The 12,376-nt window shown below is 41.5% G+C and overlaps 1 protein-coding gene across 1 annotated transcript; it reads right to left on the reverse strand.

The window, feature by feature from the left end:
• Positions 1 to 9,774: 9,774 nt before the first annotated feature.
• Positions 9,775 to 11,907, reverse strand: foxq2 (forkhead box Q2). Its single transcript, XM_026159636.1, has 2 exons — positions 10,997 to 11,907; positions 9,775 to 10,374 (listed from the first exon to the last, which is right to left on the reverse strand). The coding sequence occupies exons 1-2, from the start codon at positions 11,504 to 11,506 to the stop codon at positions 10,000 to 10,002; spliced, it is 885 nt and encodes a 294-aa protein (XP_026015421.1). The 5' UTR covers positions 11,507 to 11,907; the 3' UTR covers positions 9,775 to 9,999.
• Between the last annotated feature and the right edge of the window lie 469 nt (positions 11,908 to 12,376).

A 12,376-nucleotide genomic window follows, 5' to 3' on the forward strand; every position in this document is an offset into this window, starting at 1 on the left:
CCCCCTCCCTCCACCCTTTGTTTCCAACCATGTCCCTCCATCCTTTGTCTCAATCAATCTTTACGACACCCGGTTGCATCTCTCTAATGTTTCCGGACTTGACCGTATCCCCGTTCAAAAATTCTTAATTAAGCCCGTTCTGTATGTTTACCGTCGGGTAAATTACAATCTGACAGGGCTAATAAAACAACATTGGCGAGAGAAGGCCAAGAGGAGCATGTGCTATGACCCTTACCTCTTTCACCTGTCTCTATCTCCGCCTCAGCTTATCTCCCTCCATCCCCACCTCTTCATATCTCCATATTTTCTACCTCACAGGGTTTGAGGCAGGAAGGGAGGGGATGGGAAGAGACACAGGGTTTTGTCAGCAGTTGGTCCATCGCTGTCAGCGTGACTATTCGTTTTAAATACAACATGTCATTACGCTGACATATCTTGGTAATGCCATTCAAGCTGCTTGATTCTCGTCTTTGATTATTAAGATTCATGAACCTGCCTGCATGTCAACTCTTACAGATATGAGTCATATATCTGCATTCACATCAGCATCTTTCTTCATTTAGGTATTGACGCATGCAGTGTTCTCACATTCTGCGATCTATAGCATTCACAAGTGTGTGTGTTATATCTCTATTTCTGTGCAGTTTTCTCTGATCACTCGAGAACTGCCATTTGCTTTCATGTTTAAGAGTGATGGAGCGAGGGCACGTCACGAGAACTGCTTGAACACTAAGGAGGACAAAAACAGCAGGGCTGAGCCCAGCAGCACCGAATACGCTGACCTTGTAACGTACACACAAATAATATGTACGACAACTCGCCTGATGAATGAAAATCAAATGGGACTTTTTATAGATTTGTTTAAAGCGTCTATGTCCTAAATAACTGCTACGCTTTATTTGCATGCAGGTTTTCAGTATGTGGTGTGACTGAAACAAGTGCTGTATACTCAGTAAAATAGGTGTCATTGTTATTATTGCTATCTTTTAATAATTTTTTAGTCATCATTTTTGTAATAATCATTTAATAATATTTTTTATCACTACATTGTTATTCTGGTCATCATTCTGGGTGACACACAATGTCTTTTAAATGTGCTATGCAAATAAATTTGACTTGACTATTTTTCTGTTGGTAGAAAAAAGGTTACGAGTGAGACTGAGCCTGTTTCTCAGAATGCAAAAACAAAAAACTGACTTCATGAACAGCAGAGAACGCTAACAGTGAGTAATTAATCTGTAGTAAATGCAATGCATGTACTAAAATAAATATTCTTACTCATCTTCAGAAGCACCAGCTGTGCATCGTGACGCACATTGTTTCACTGTGCAACGTGCATGGGTTATTTTATTTGTGTTATCACATTATGTTAGGTCTTGTGTAAAATTATGAATCCAAATCCAACCAATGTAAGCTGCTCTTTATAGAGAAATCTAGATATCTGATGGCGGCCTGGACCGGCATTTTTTCAGAATACATGTCAATGCTCACAAAGATCTGGTGGAAGAATTTAAATCTGGTGACTTCAAAAGCCATTGCAATATGATTCTTATAATTTTCATACTCATCAGCCGTGCAGCGACCCCTTGTGCCCTTTGAAATGTTTAATCATAGAAAAAAGCAATGACTCTGTATAGATTATCAGTGACCTCTGCCTCTAACTCAGGCAAACAAAATGCCCATCAGATCCTTTTACTTTAGGAGAGTTTAATCTTTGTATAAAAAGGTCTAATTTCTTTCGACTCGTCTCCCTTCACTGAGGCACTACACACTTGGATTTGATCTGCTCGTCAGAGAGATGTTCAAATACCAAGCTGCAGCAGTAGCCTAATTGTTTATAATGCATGCCTAAAGTTTCCAGCATAGCATTGTTTAACAAGGGCGTCATGATTGTGGAAAACATCAGAAGAAAGTTTCAGTCCTGTTATTCTCTGCAGTGGCAGTCCTTTTCAGCTTCCAGTGGTGACTCTCAAACTCCTTCTAGCATTCCTCAAGAAAGTCACTCTCCAGTCATTAGCAATAATAAAGAAATCAAGCTAAAATTTATTGGATCAAAGATGAGTATAAGAGCATCAACAAACTGTTGTTTATTTATTATCCTTTAAAAAAAATCATATTAATTAGATCAGATTTCAGTTTAAAGTTGTCCACACCAAGCATGCTGAAAATCGCTGCCTCGGTACCATAAAATAAATATATCAAGCACCGTCCACGAAGAAATCAAAAATAACTTAATCAAATTTACAGAATTTGCTAAATAAACAGATTTTGTGGTGGTCACTGAATAACTTCTCAGGAGGAGAAACAAAGCCAAAAAGATCTGGGTTTGCTAAAATATGATATGAGATAAGCAGAAGTGAGAATGACTTAAACAAAGACTAAAAAATGGTGGTGGGAATATTCAAGTCGGGGAATTCTTTTTTACCACAGAGTTGGACATGTTTTATTGGAAAATTGACTGCACTCAGTTCTTCCGAGACATGCTCCATCTTCAAAATATATGCGTCTCAGTGGAAAAGGATTAATACTGTAAAAAATGTCTCTCCTTTTCTGGGATTCAACTTTTCACTCAAATTGTTAAGCAGATATTATCAATTGCAATAAGATGCAGCCCCTCTCCGAGCCTGTTTCTGCCGGAGGTTTCTTCCTGTTAAAAGGGAGTTTTGCCTTCCCACTGTCGCCAAAGCACTTTTCTCATAGGGGGTCATATGATTGTTGGGTATTTCTCTGTATGTATTATTGCAAGGTCTACCTTACAATATAAAGCGTCTTGAGGCAACTGTTGTTGTGATTTGAATTGATCTGAATAGAACTGAATTGAATTGAATTGAATTGAATAAAGCTTTTTTTCATACAATTTAAAACAAAAACTGACGTATCTTCGTTAGCGCTCTCAGACTTTTGAACTCCACTGTGTGCATATTAAACAACTGGGTTATTCTGGAGAAGCAGCCCTGCAATGCTCCCAAACCAAACCCTCCTTTTAAACTCAGAACAACTAGCAGGACAGAGCTATAGTTTACTTTACTTCATCAAAATCTACATGAACACCAAACTGTATTCTTATAATATGGAGCCAAGTTCAGGAGATGAACCGATTTAAAATCTTCTAATAAAGTTCCCAAGAAACGGGTACTTAACAAAATGAAGATTATGTATTTTGTGCTTTCCGTTTTCTCGAGATGAGATGAGTGTAGCGCTTTTAAGGACAACACACTTGATCACGGGAGCTTTGTGACAATGTCACACAAACAGTCCGACTGAAGTGGGTGGTTCAGTGGACTCATATGTGATGGCAATGTATGCAACCGTGTGTGTGTTCTTGCAGTTTGTATATCGCACTAGACCACCTGACAGCTACTAAGCCCTGTGGGATGGCACTGTTGTGTCTTACACTTGGCTGAACATATACAGCACATCAGAGGTGTAACAAATCCATTCCTGGCTGCCAGAACCTTTCAGAGTTTCTGTGCCTGTGAACAACACATCTTCAGGTTTCCACACCTCAGAGTTGATGTGTGTCTGACACAGAGACACGGATGAGATTTAGCCTCACAGAGAAGTGTGTGACTTTGAGGAAAGACATTGGGGCTTGGAAAGTGTGTTTTCAAGAACTAGCACGATGTGTGTGTGTGTGTGTGTGTGTGTGTGTGTGTGTGTGTGTGTGTGTGTGTGTGTGTGTGTGTGTGTGTGTGTGTGTGTGTGTGTGTGTGTGTCTAAATGCTGTCTTTAGAGTGGGTTAATCAGAGTGGAGGTTGAGGAGAGTGTCAGTGTCTCCGGTGAAGAGTCCTTGAGCCCTCTCTCTTTCTGTGTTGACACCTCTTAACCTCAGTCTATCATCTCTCGCATTCGCACACTTCACTTCTATTGACACTTGCTACTGCAGCTCTCCAAAGAGCCGAGGAGAATCCACTACAGTGACTGTCCGTGTGAGGGACGCCTCGGAGAGAAGGAAGGATTATACGCTACATACGGAACCAGAACCGATGGGATTTGCTGCTTGTTTGGTTTCTTTACAAAGGAAAAAAAAATGACTGGGTTAGCCATAGATCAGGAATTAGAAGCTGTCTCTCAGCCTCGGTCTAAAAGTGCTGAATCCTCATATGCATCCATGCATCCATTTGTGGATTAATCGCCCCCTCTTTGTTTTCCTAATGTTGGGTAGTGTATGTGTTCTTTGGTGTCACTGGCTAGTGTAAGTGGGGTCAGGAGCTCGAGGTCAACTAAGAAGAGGTCAAATGTCATAGAGCAGAGGGTCTTGTTAAAATACCTTTTAGCCTCCTTCAGGGATATTATGTAATGGCTCTGGGAATAGGTTAGGTTGCAGGTTTTGACGCTTTTGTTGTGGATGATATACAGTATGTGTTTACGCCAGATGTAAATTCAGGACCCTTTTTAAAAAATCAAAATGCAAAGGAAGTGCTGTGAGGTCAGCAGGCGTTATAAGAGGTCAAGTTTCTGTGTTTTTGTGCAGTATTTTGGCCTGGAGGTTGCATCTTAGGGGGAAACAATCACTCTGTGTAACACCTTCGAGGGTTGTCAGCTAGCTTACTGATGCAAAATGATTTTCTTCATGTTAAAAATTAAAATCTTCAAAAGCTCTTCTTGCAAAATCTTTTTTTTCTTCTATGACAGAAACACTGGCTCTTCCAAAGAGGTTAGAGTAAAACTGGGTTGTTCTGATCAATATATTGGAGGCATTTGAATATCAATACAATAAACTCGCTGTCTTCAATCTTAATTTTTAATATGGTGATAATAAGTGTATTAATTTTCATAACTTTAGCTCAATAACTTTGGAATATGAGTGATGGTGGCCCATTTTTGCACAGCAAATATGCACGGCTCCGCTCTGTGCTGCCATTGATCACTCCTGTGCCTTTTTCTCTGCCTCTTGCTTTGTCCTCCAGTCTCTCCCTCTTTCCTTCCCCTCACACCATTGCACTGTAAAATTCATCCTTATTCTCCGCTTCAGCAAGCTAACTGTGCGCACTACCTTTTATCAGTCCAGAACTGTTAAATTAATAAATTGATATTGACGAGCTATCAGCCGGAGGGATAAATTATTTGGGAGCAGAAGGCTAGGGTCACATGACTTTTAGTACACACGATTCTGTAATTATTCCCCACGAGAAGAACCGTGGTGTGGTGCATTGCCCTTCTCCCCCCAGAAATGAAGCACCATGCACACACACACGTGAGGACCTATAAATATCCTGACACACAGCGGATTGTGGAGGCTGTGGGAATACTGATGATCATTACTGCTATCATAACCATCATGATACAGGATGCCAGCCTACTGCAGATTATATGTTATCATTAAAATTTACACAAAATTGAGGTGTAAAATTAGAATGTGGGGCTCACACATGAATGCAAGATATACTATACCGTACCTTACATTGCTGGCGGCTGAAGTGCAATGTAAAACAAGGAATGAAGCACCTGCAGCTGACTTTCTTCATTCGGTAAGAAATGCAAATGAGAGGTGCAAACTGCGAGGGAGGTGAGCGCTGCAGATGAAGCCAGCAGCGCACATGTCAAGGGTGCCAATCATGGTAGTGCTCTTGTTGCCCTCCGGCCATCGCTGACCTTTTGACCCTGGCCGTGGCCTAAATGTCAGGGGTCACGCATCAGGGTCAAAGGGGACCACTGCAAGACCCTGGCCAGGGATGGATCACTATGGCAACGGTACTCACTATAGGAGGAGAGATGGGGGTGGCAAGCATTCTGTTTGCTATGATCATGCAAAGGGAAACACACACAAGGATAAGCATCACATCTGTGCTTTCTTTTCCTAAAAGTCAAGTTAACCCCAAAAAGTTTCCAGTGTGCACCCACCCACCTACCTACCCCCACACACACACACACACACATTCACAGCTGGACAAAACTCATGAAATCCTATGTGAACAAGAGGAAATCATGCTACTTAGCCACACCTACATTATGGTTTTGGCCAGCACACCAGGGCCTGGTTTTACTTTGTTTTTGTGTTTTTATGACTCATTGGGGATACATGGCTAAATAATCGCATTGGAAATTAATTTCCATAATAAAAAATGAAAAAATGGCAATAAAAAGCAAACCTTTAGCCCAGTTAAATGTGCCTAAATATTATCTGCTACAAACATATCATGCATCACGTCTTCTTAACAGGAAAATCCGAAAAGGTTGGCGGGTTGAATAAATTCAAACTTTGCAACATCGACTTACATTAAATGGTCGAAAAGCTGCGGGAAATATTCGCTTGCACCTTGCGTCATCTAGTGGTCGGATCCGACCTCTCCCTCTGTCCTGCTGCTCGGCACCTCAGCACGGGGGAAAGAAGGGGGAAAACCCCACTAGTCTGCTTTTGTCTCCGGGGAGCTCCGGTCGATGCCTCGTCCCACCATATGTCTGATCGCAGCTGCCAATCAACAGGTCAACGCGACCCCGGGGAGACAGACACTGGTGGGGAGAGATCAAACAGTGGACCTCGGGGATGGCAGATGCAGATGAAAAAAAAAAGGCAATAAAACATTGCTTCAAAGATGGCAACGGTGCACTGGGAGGCAAATTATTGTTAACAGTAATCTGCAGAATAGCGCCTCGCATTTTGATCGATTGACTATTATGGAGTCTTTGAAGCCGAAGTAACGCCGGGCTATTGTTCATAGTGGGACACAACCAGAGAAAAGTAGCTGGTTTTGGTTCAACTATAGCGCTTCCCAAGACTTAAATACTACTTACTTCTATGCAATCATGCTTTCTAATAGAGCTGCAATTTAGGCTCTCCAGCCTTTAGAGCCTATTGAGAGCTATTCAGCTGCAGTCCCACAGCCACAACTTACAGAGACAAATAATTAAGTGAATGAAGACAAAAAGCGAATACTAAATAAGCTGTTCTTAATATTGCAAGTTTGACATTTAATTGCATTTACTTGCATTTTTTTTAAATATACATTCATTTTCAGCCTTCACTGGATGAAACAGTATCATTATTTCTTGATTTACAACCTGCTGAACACCAGCTTTTATATATATATATATATATATATATGTGTGTGTGTGTGTGTGTGTGTGTGTGTGTGTGTGTGTGTGTGTGTGTGTGTGTGTGTGTGTGTGTGTGTGTGTGTGTGTGTCAGAGCTGTACGTGAGCCAAGGACCCCTGCTTAAATAAAAATACATAATCTTTAGGATTTAAAGTGTTAAGAAAGGGAACTTTTTATATCAACACATATTGAAATTTATAGATTTTTAATACACTGAATTAAGGCTGTTAAATCTATTTATGACTATTTATGATTATCAGTGTCCATCTGAATTTCTTTTGACATTTCGCTGAGCATTATCATTTCAAATAAGAGAAAGGCAGGGAGGACATGTCCTAGAGTGACACATTCCCTTAAATCAGTCACAATCGGTGGGTTGAATAACTGAGCTACAAATGTAGTCAGAGAAATGTGTTCACAGGACAGACAACAACAGCTATAAGGTGAAAACTATAAAATCCTGCACATGAAAAATCATTTTTTTCTAGCTGGCTGTATAGCTTCAGCCTCCCTCCTGTGTTGTGTGAACAATGATACACTCTGCCTATAGTCAAATCAGCGCGATACATACAAACTAAAGGGAAGCAGCTTTGGAATGCTGCTGTAAATGTCGTGTATTAAAACACGGCCATAATGTTTCATCGCCATCTCAGCAGGACTGATCTTCTTACCTCACTCTCTGCTAATCAGCAACAAATCTTTGGGCCTTAATCTACGGCCCCCTGCACCCTTCCGCCCATCTCATTAGATTAACAAAACGACATACGCATATGAACACACACACACACTCACACACACAGAGCTCATGACCTCAATCTGATTCTCCTTAAAACGTTAATTATAATCTGGTATGATTATGTTGAACTAAGGTGATGTTACGCACAATATTTTATCTGGAAGAAAATGCAAAAGACCGCTCTGGTTGGCTCTTACGTCTTTAATATGTCAAATAGCTACAAAAAAGAACAAAAACACTGTCAATGAACTTCTCTTCATGTGACGTTTGAATGATTTTAAAACTGATTGTGTCTGTTTATTTAAACAGTTTGGGAATTCTATGTGTGTGCATCGTACACTAATGCATGTTTGTATGCCTCTGTTTGTGCGCGCGAGTGTGTGTGTGTGCGCACGCGAGTGTGTGTGTGTACAGCAAACATATGCAACCAAATTAAAGCCTTAAAGCTGTTGAATTGAAGAGGATTTTAAGCAGAGACCAAATCATGGGAATTAAGCAAATTAGGTCTCTAATTAGCCGCTGACATTGAATAGGAAGATTTGGCGAACAAAAAATAATTAGATGGTTTTGTCATTGTTCTAATGAACATCATCAGAAAATAACTGCTCTGCATAGCTCCTGCTCCCTCTCTTGCTCTCTGAATTTATCCCTGTTTGTCCATTCAGATTCTAATCTAATGTCAAATACTGCTTTATTCAAATATTCAATAATTTGCAAATAAGAAGCCCCGTGAGCCGAGACAAACAAACTTCAGAAAAGTCAATGTATGATCTAATCCTCTTAGGCTGAGGCACTGTGGATGTAAATGCCAACCTTTGCAAGTCAGAGAGGAATTTCACTATTGATGTAAAGCCAGACAGGCAAAGACTGACTTGATTCTTAGTGTGGCAACATTTTGATGTCACAAAATAACAACACTGGATGAACTGTCCAGCTTTAAAGTTTCAATCATATGTGCCGTGTTGCACAAAAAGACACATCCACAGATGTTTACATCACCATTACGGCTTCTACACTCCCCTTATTTTGACAGGGACTCTGGCTTAGTGTGTTCAAAAAATGTTTGATACATAAGATAAATTTCAGTGTTTGAATAGCTTTAATATTCTACTTTATGACATTCATCCTCATGTAGGGTTCTTCTCCTGCAGCCTGAAGGTCAGTGGCAGCCCTTACACAGCCTGCCAGCTCAATAAAGAAAGCGCACTACTTTAAATTTATCAGTTATTTTTGTCATATAGCAGCACATAAAGAGAACCAGGGAGCTTTTATTGTTCAGTTTACTTGTCTGTTATAGATTTCACAAAAAGCGCTAATGTCAAGGAATGCTACGGCCACCACACTAGTAGTTTAAAAAGCTGTAACCAGCACCAAATGCCAAAAAACAGCATATAACACAATCCACTGAACAGATGCATTACAAACACTAACAGTGTTTGATGAGTGCAGTTTTCCTGTGCAGTCCTCAATCACACACTGCCTCTCTAAACTGGCATTCAGTTGTCAAACCCCTAAGACCCCCTGATCTGCATACACTCCCTTAAATACCCTCCCACTTCTCCCCAGTTAATCAGTGCCCCCTCCTCTCAATCTCTCACTGCCTCCTTCCCTTTCCTCCGCTTCCTTCATCCCTGACCTCCCGTGGTTCCCCTCTTTCTGCAGCCGAGGCTACGGATTACACTGTGTGATAAGCTTCCTATTTCTTGAAACTATTTAGGATTGCTGAGATTATCTGGCCTCATTTCCTTGGGAGTTGGCTTTGGAAAGCCTGATTTTAGTCTCTTAATGCAAAAGATTTTGCATCGCGACAGCTTTGACTAATTAGCATCTAACACCGGGTGGTATTTTAGCAAGGGCTCACTTTTAGCAACATCCACACACACACACCCTCTGCACACACACATGCACGCAGAGCTGACAACACACTTTTTAATGAGCTGATTCCAAACACTTTATTTTTGTTATTCTAAAACATTCTGAATATAAACTCAAGAAGGGCCACAGCTTTAAGACATTCATTTTATTGAATCATCAAATGCCCTAAAATCACTTTGTTCTTACTCATTAACAAGCATATAAACATAATGTAATATTGCCAGAGGGCATTTCAGTTTTAACATCACCTAATGATATAATCATTAGATTAAAAAATTTCTCTTTTAAGTAATAGTGTTTCAGGGCCAAACTGTTAGTATAGTATACCTTAACAGTACAAACAATTCAATCTCAGGGTACAGAGGCATTTAGGCCCAGGTGGAGCCCAATTTGTGGCTGCATGCTGGACCAAGGCCAGTAGAGTCTGGGTGCCAAGCATTGAAGAGGAAGTGCAGAGGCCTGAGGACAGCACCAGCAGGTTGTTCTGTGGGGACGGACAATGGCGGGGTGGTAGGGCGAGCTCAGGGAGGAAAGTGGGAGCTGTCCTGGCACCCTGCGTACCCTCCGTCTTGCCCTTCGGCAGTGGTAGTCTCCATTGGAAAAGTCCTGATAGTTCGATGGGTGGATCGCCCAGAAGTGGCCTTTACCGTTGTCGCTCCGGCCCGCTTTGATGAAACAGTCGTTTAGGGACAAATTGTGACGCACGCTGTTCCTCCAGTTTTTGTCCTGCGAACAAGAAAACAAATATGTCAGGTCAAAATTAAAGCAGGGGTCAAACAATGTGTCCCCATTGGAAAATTAACATAAGGGGCTGCTAAGTATCACTGATCCGCTTCAGGATGTCACCTTGTCCTGTTGTTGGCAGCATGAGCTGTGGCGTGTCAAGACCGTATATGATCTGAGTAAGTCACAACACCCTGAGTTACCTTTTTAGCACGTCAAACCAGTGATCAACTTTAATCCACTAGGCTTCACCCAATCTGTTGTAGCACCTGGTAAAGGCAGAGGCAGTTTGCAACCTAGCAACAGGATTACTTTATTTGTGATTTCGCCAACAACAAGATCATCTAGTGTCCCTGTGAGCACCTAATTGCCTAACCACTCAGACAGATTACCAGCGCCAAGTAGGTCGCTTTATTTGCGAAAATGGCAGCCACTTTAGTTTTCAGAGACTGAATTAAACACATTTGGGGAACGATGTTTTTCTGTTTTCCTGTTTTAACAACATCAGCAAACATCTGCTTGGAAATTCTGCTTCGAATTATCGCCCAGTTTCACTTTGAGTTCCTGTACGGTATATCTATCGCTATGTGCTACATACATAGAAAACCACTAGACATGAACATACCTTACTCTTGAAGTATGGGTAATGGTCCATGATCCACTGGTAGATGTCACACAGAAGCAGTTTCTTCTGCTCAGACGCCAGGATCGCTTTGGAGATGAGTGCAATGTATGACTGGTTGGGTTTGTCCGCAGACTTCTCTGTACCGCAGCTCGCAGACGTGGTGGTAGTGGTGGTGGTCACTTCCTCCTCCCCCTCCTCTTTTTGGTCTTCATCCCCCTCATCTTCTTTGGCTTTCCTTTTTTCAGCATCTACCTCTGACCTCTGTAGACCCTTGTCTTGGATCTCACAGCGAATCCCCACCTCTTCGAGTTTAGGATTCTGACGACCTGGCATGTCGTTCGTTATCTGCTCTGCAGCACGACTTGCTGTTGCATCGTCTTTAGAAGCTTTGGCTCCTTTATTAAAGAGCAGGTAGTCAATTGTGAAGCTCAGTCCCAGTCTGTCTCTGCTTCCGTTGCGGCTGCTTCTTTCCTCCATTGTCATTTCTGAATTAAAATATCTCAAGCTCATGGCAGAGGTTTTATTGATTTCAAGCTGACTATTGAACAGGTGTCAGGTCATGAATAAAAAATATCGCTCCCAAACGTCTTCTCAAAACTGTGTATCTAAGTTGCACAGCATGTCTATTGTTCTTTAAAATTAGGAGCCTTCATAAAGCCAGCGTCTCGCTGCCACTAAATTCTTTCACCGAAGACTTACTGTTGACAAGATCACAGATAAAGATGAGCCTCTCAACTGTTGTTAACCTTGATGCGCTCACGAGTGACCCAGTCTCAACCTGTGGAAATGACGTCAGTCGCCAAGACTAAATGCGGACGCTTCGTTTGCCAAGAAATATTCGGTAAATCTTTTCGATTCTTTGATAACCCTGTCAATCCAAACCTATCACTTGGTATCCGTCAGCCTTTTGCTCCCGAATCAAAGAGTTGTGCTTCAAAGATGTGAAGGTGACTCTATTTATATGACTGTGATTTTATCCCTCACAGAAAGGGGCAAAGGAGGCACAGGGGAGGTCCAAGTGGGGGGTCTCAATTGAGGCGGATTATTTTTATTAACCTAAGCAAATCTTTGTAATTACGGGAGATTAAACACTCAAGATTTAGTAAGACATGGTGTGCAAAGGATGGATGTTAGGTGGATGTAGAATCAAAGGCCTTTTAGATGCCAGAGTTATCCTGTTAAAGTCGTTTTGTCCAGGATACTGTCCAAAGAATTACTTCAATTACCATCGAGGAGTAATTAATGGGTCAACTTCAGCACGTTGGAGATAAGTCACGTCTTTATTTGCAAAGACCATTAATGTCTCTTGCAGCCATCGACGGCGACGAGGTTACAGAAAAGTGAGCGTATGAATGACAAATTAGAAAGGTTCACTTCCCG

Source organism: Astatotilapia calliptera, chromosome 23 (assembly GCF_900246225.1).
Source record: "Astatotilapia calliptera chromosome 23, fAstCal1.2, whole genome shotgun sequence".
Taxonomy (NCBI): domain Eukaryota; kingdom Metazoa; phylum Chordata; class Actinopteri; order Cichliformes; family Cichlidae; genus Astatotilapia; species Astatotilapia calliptera.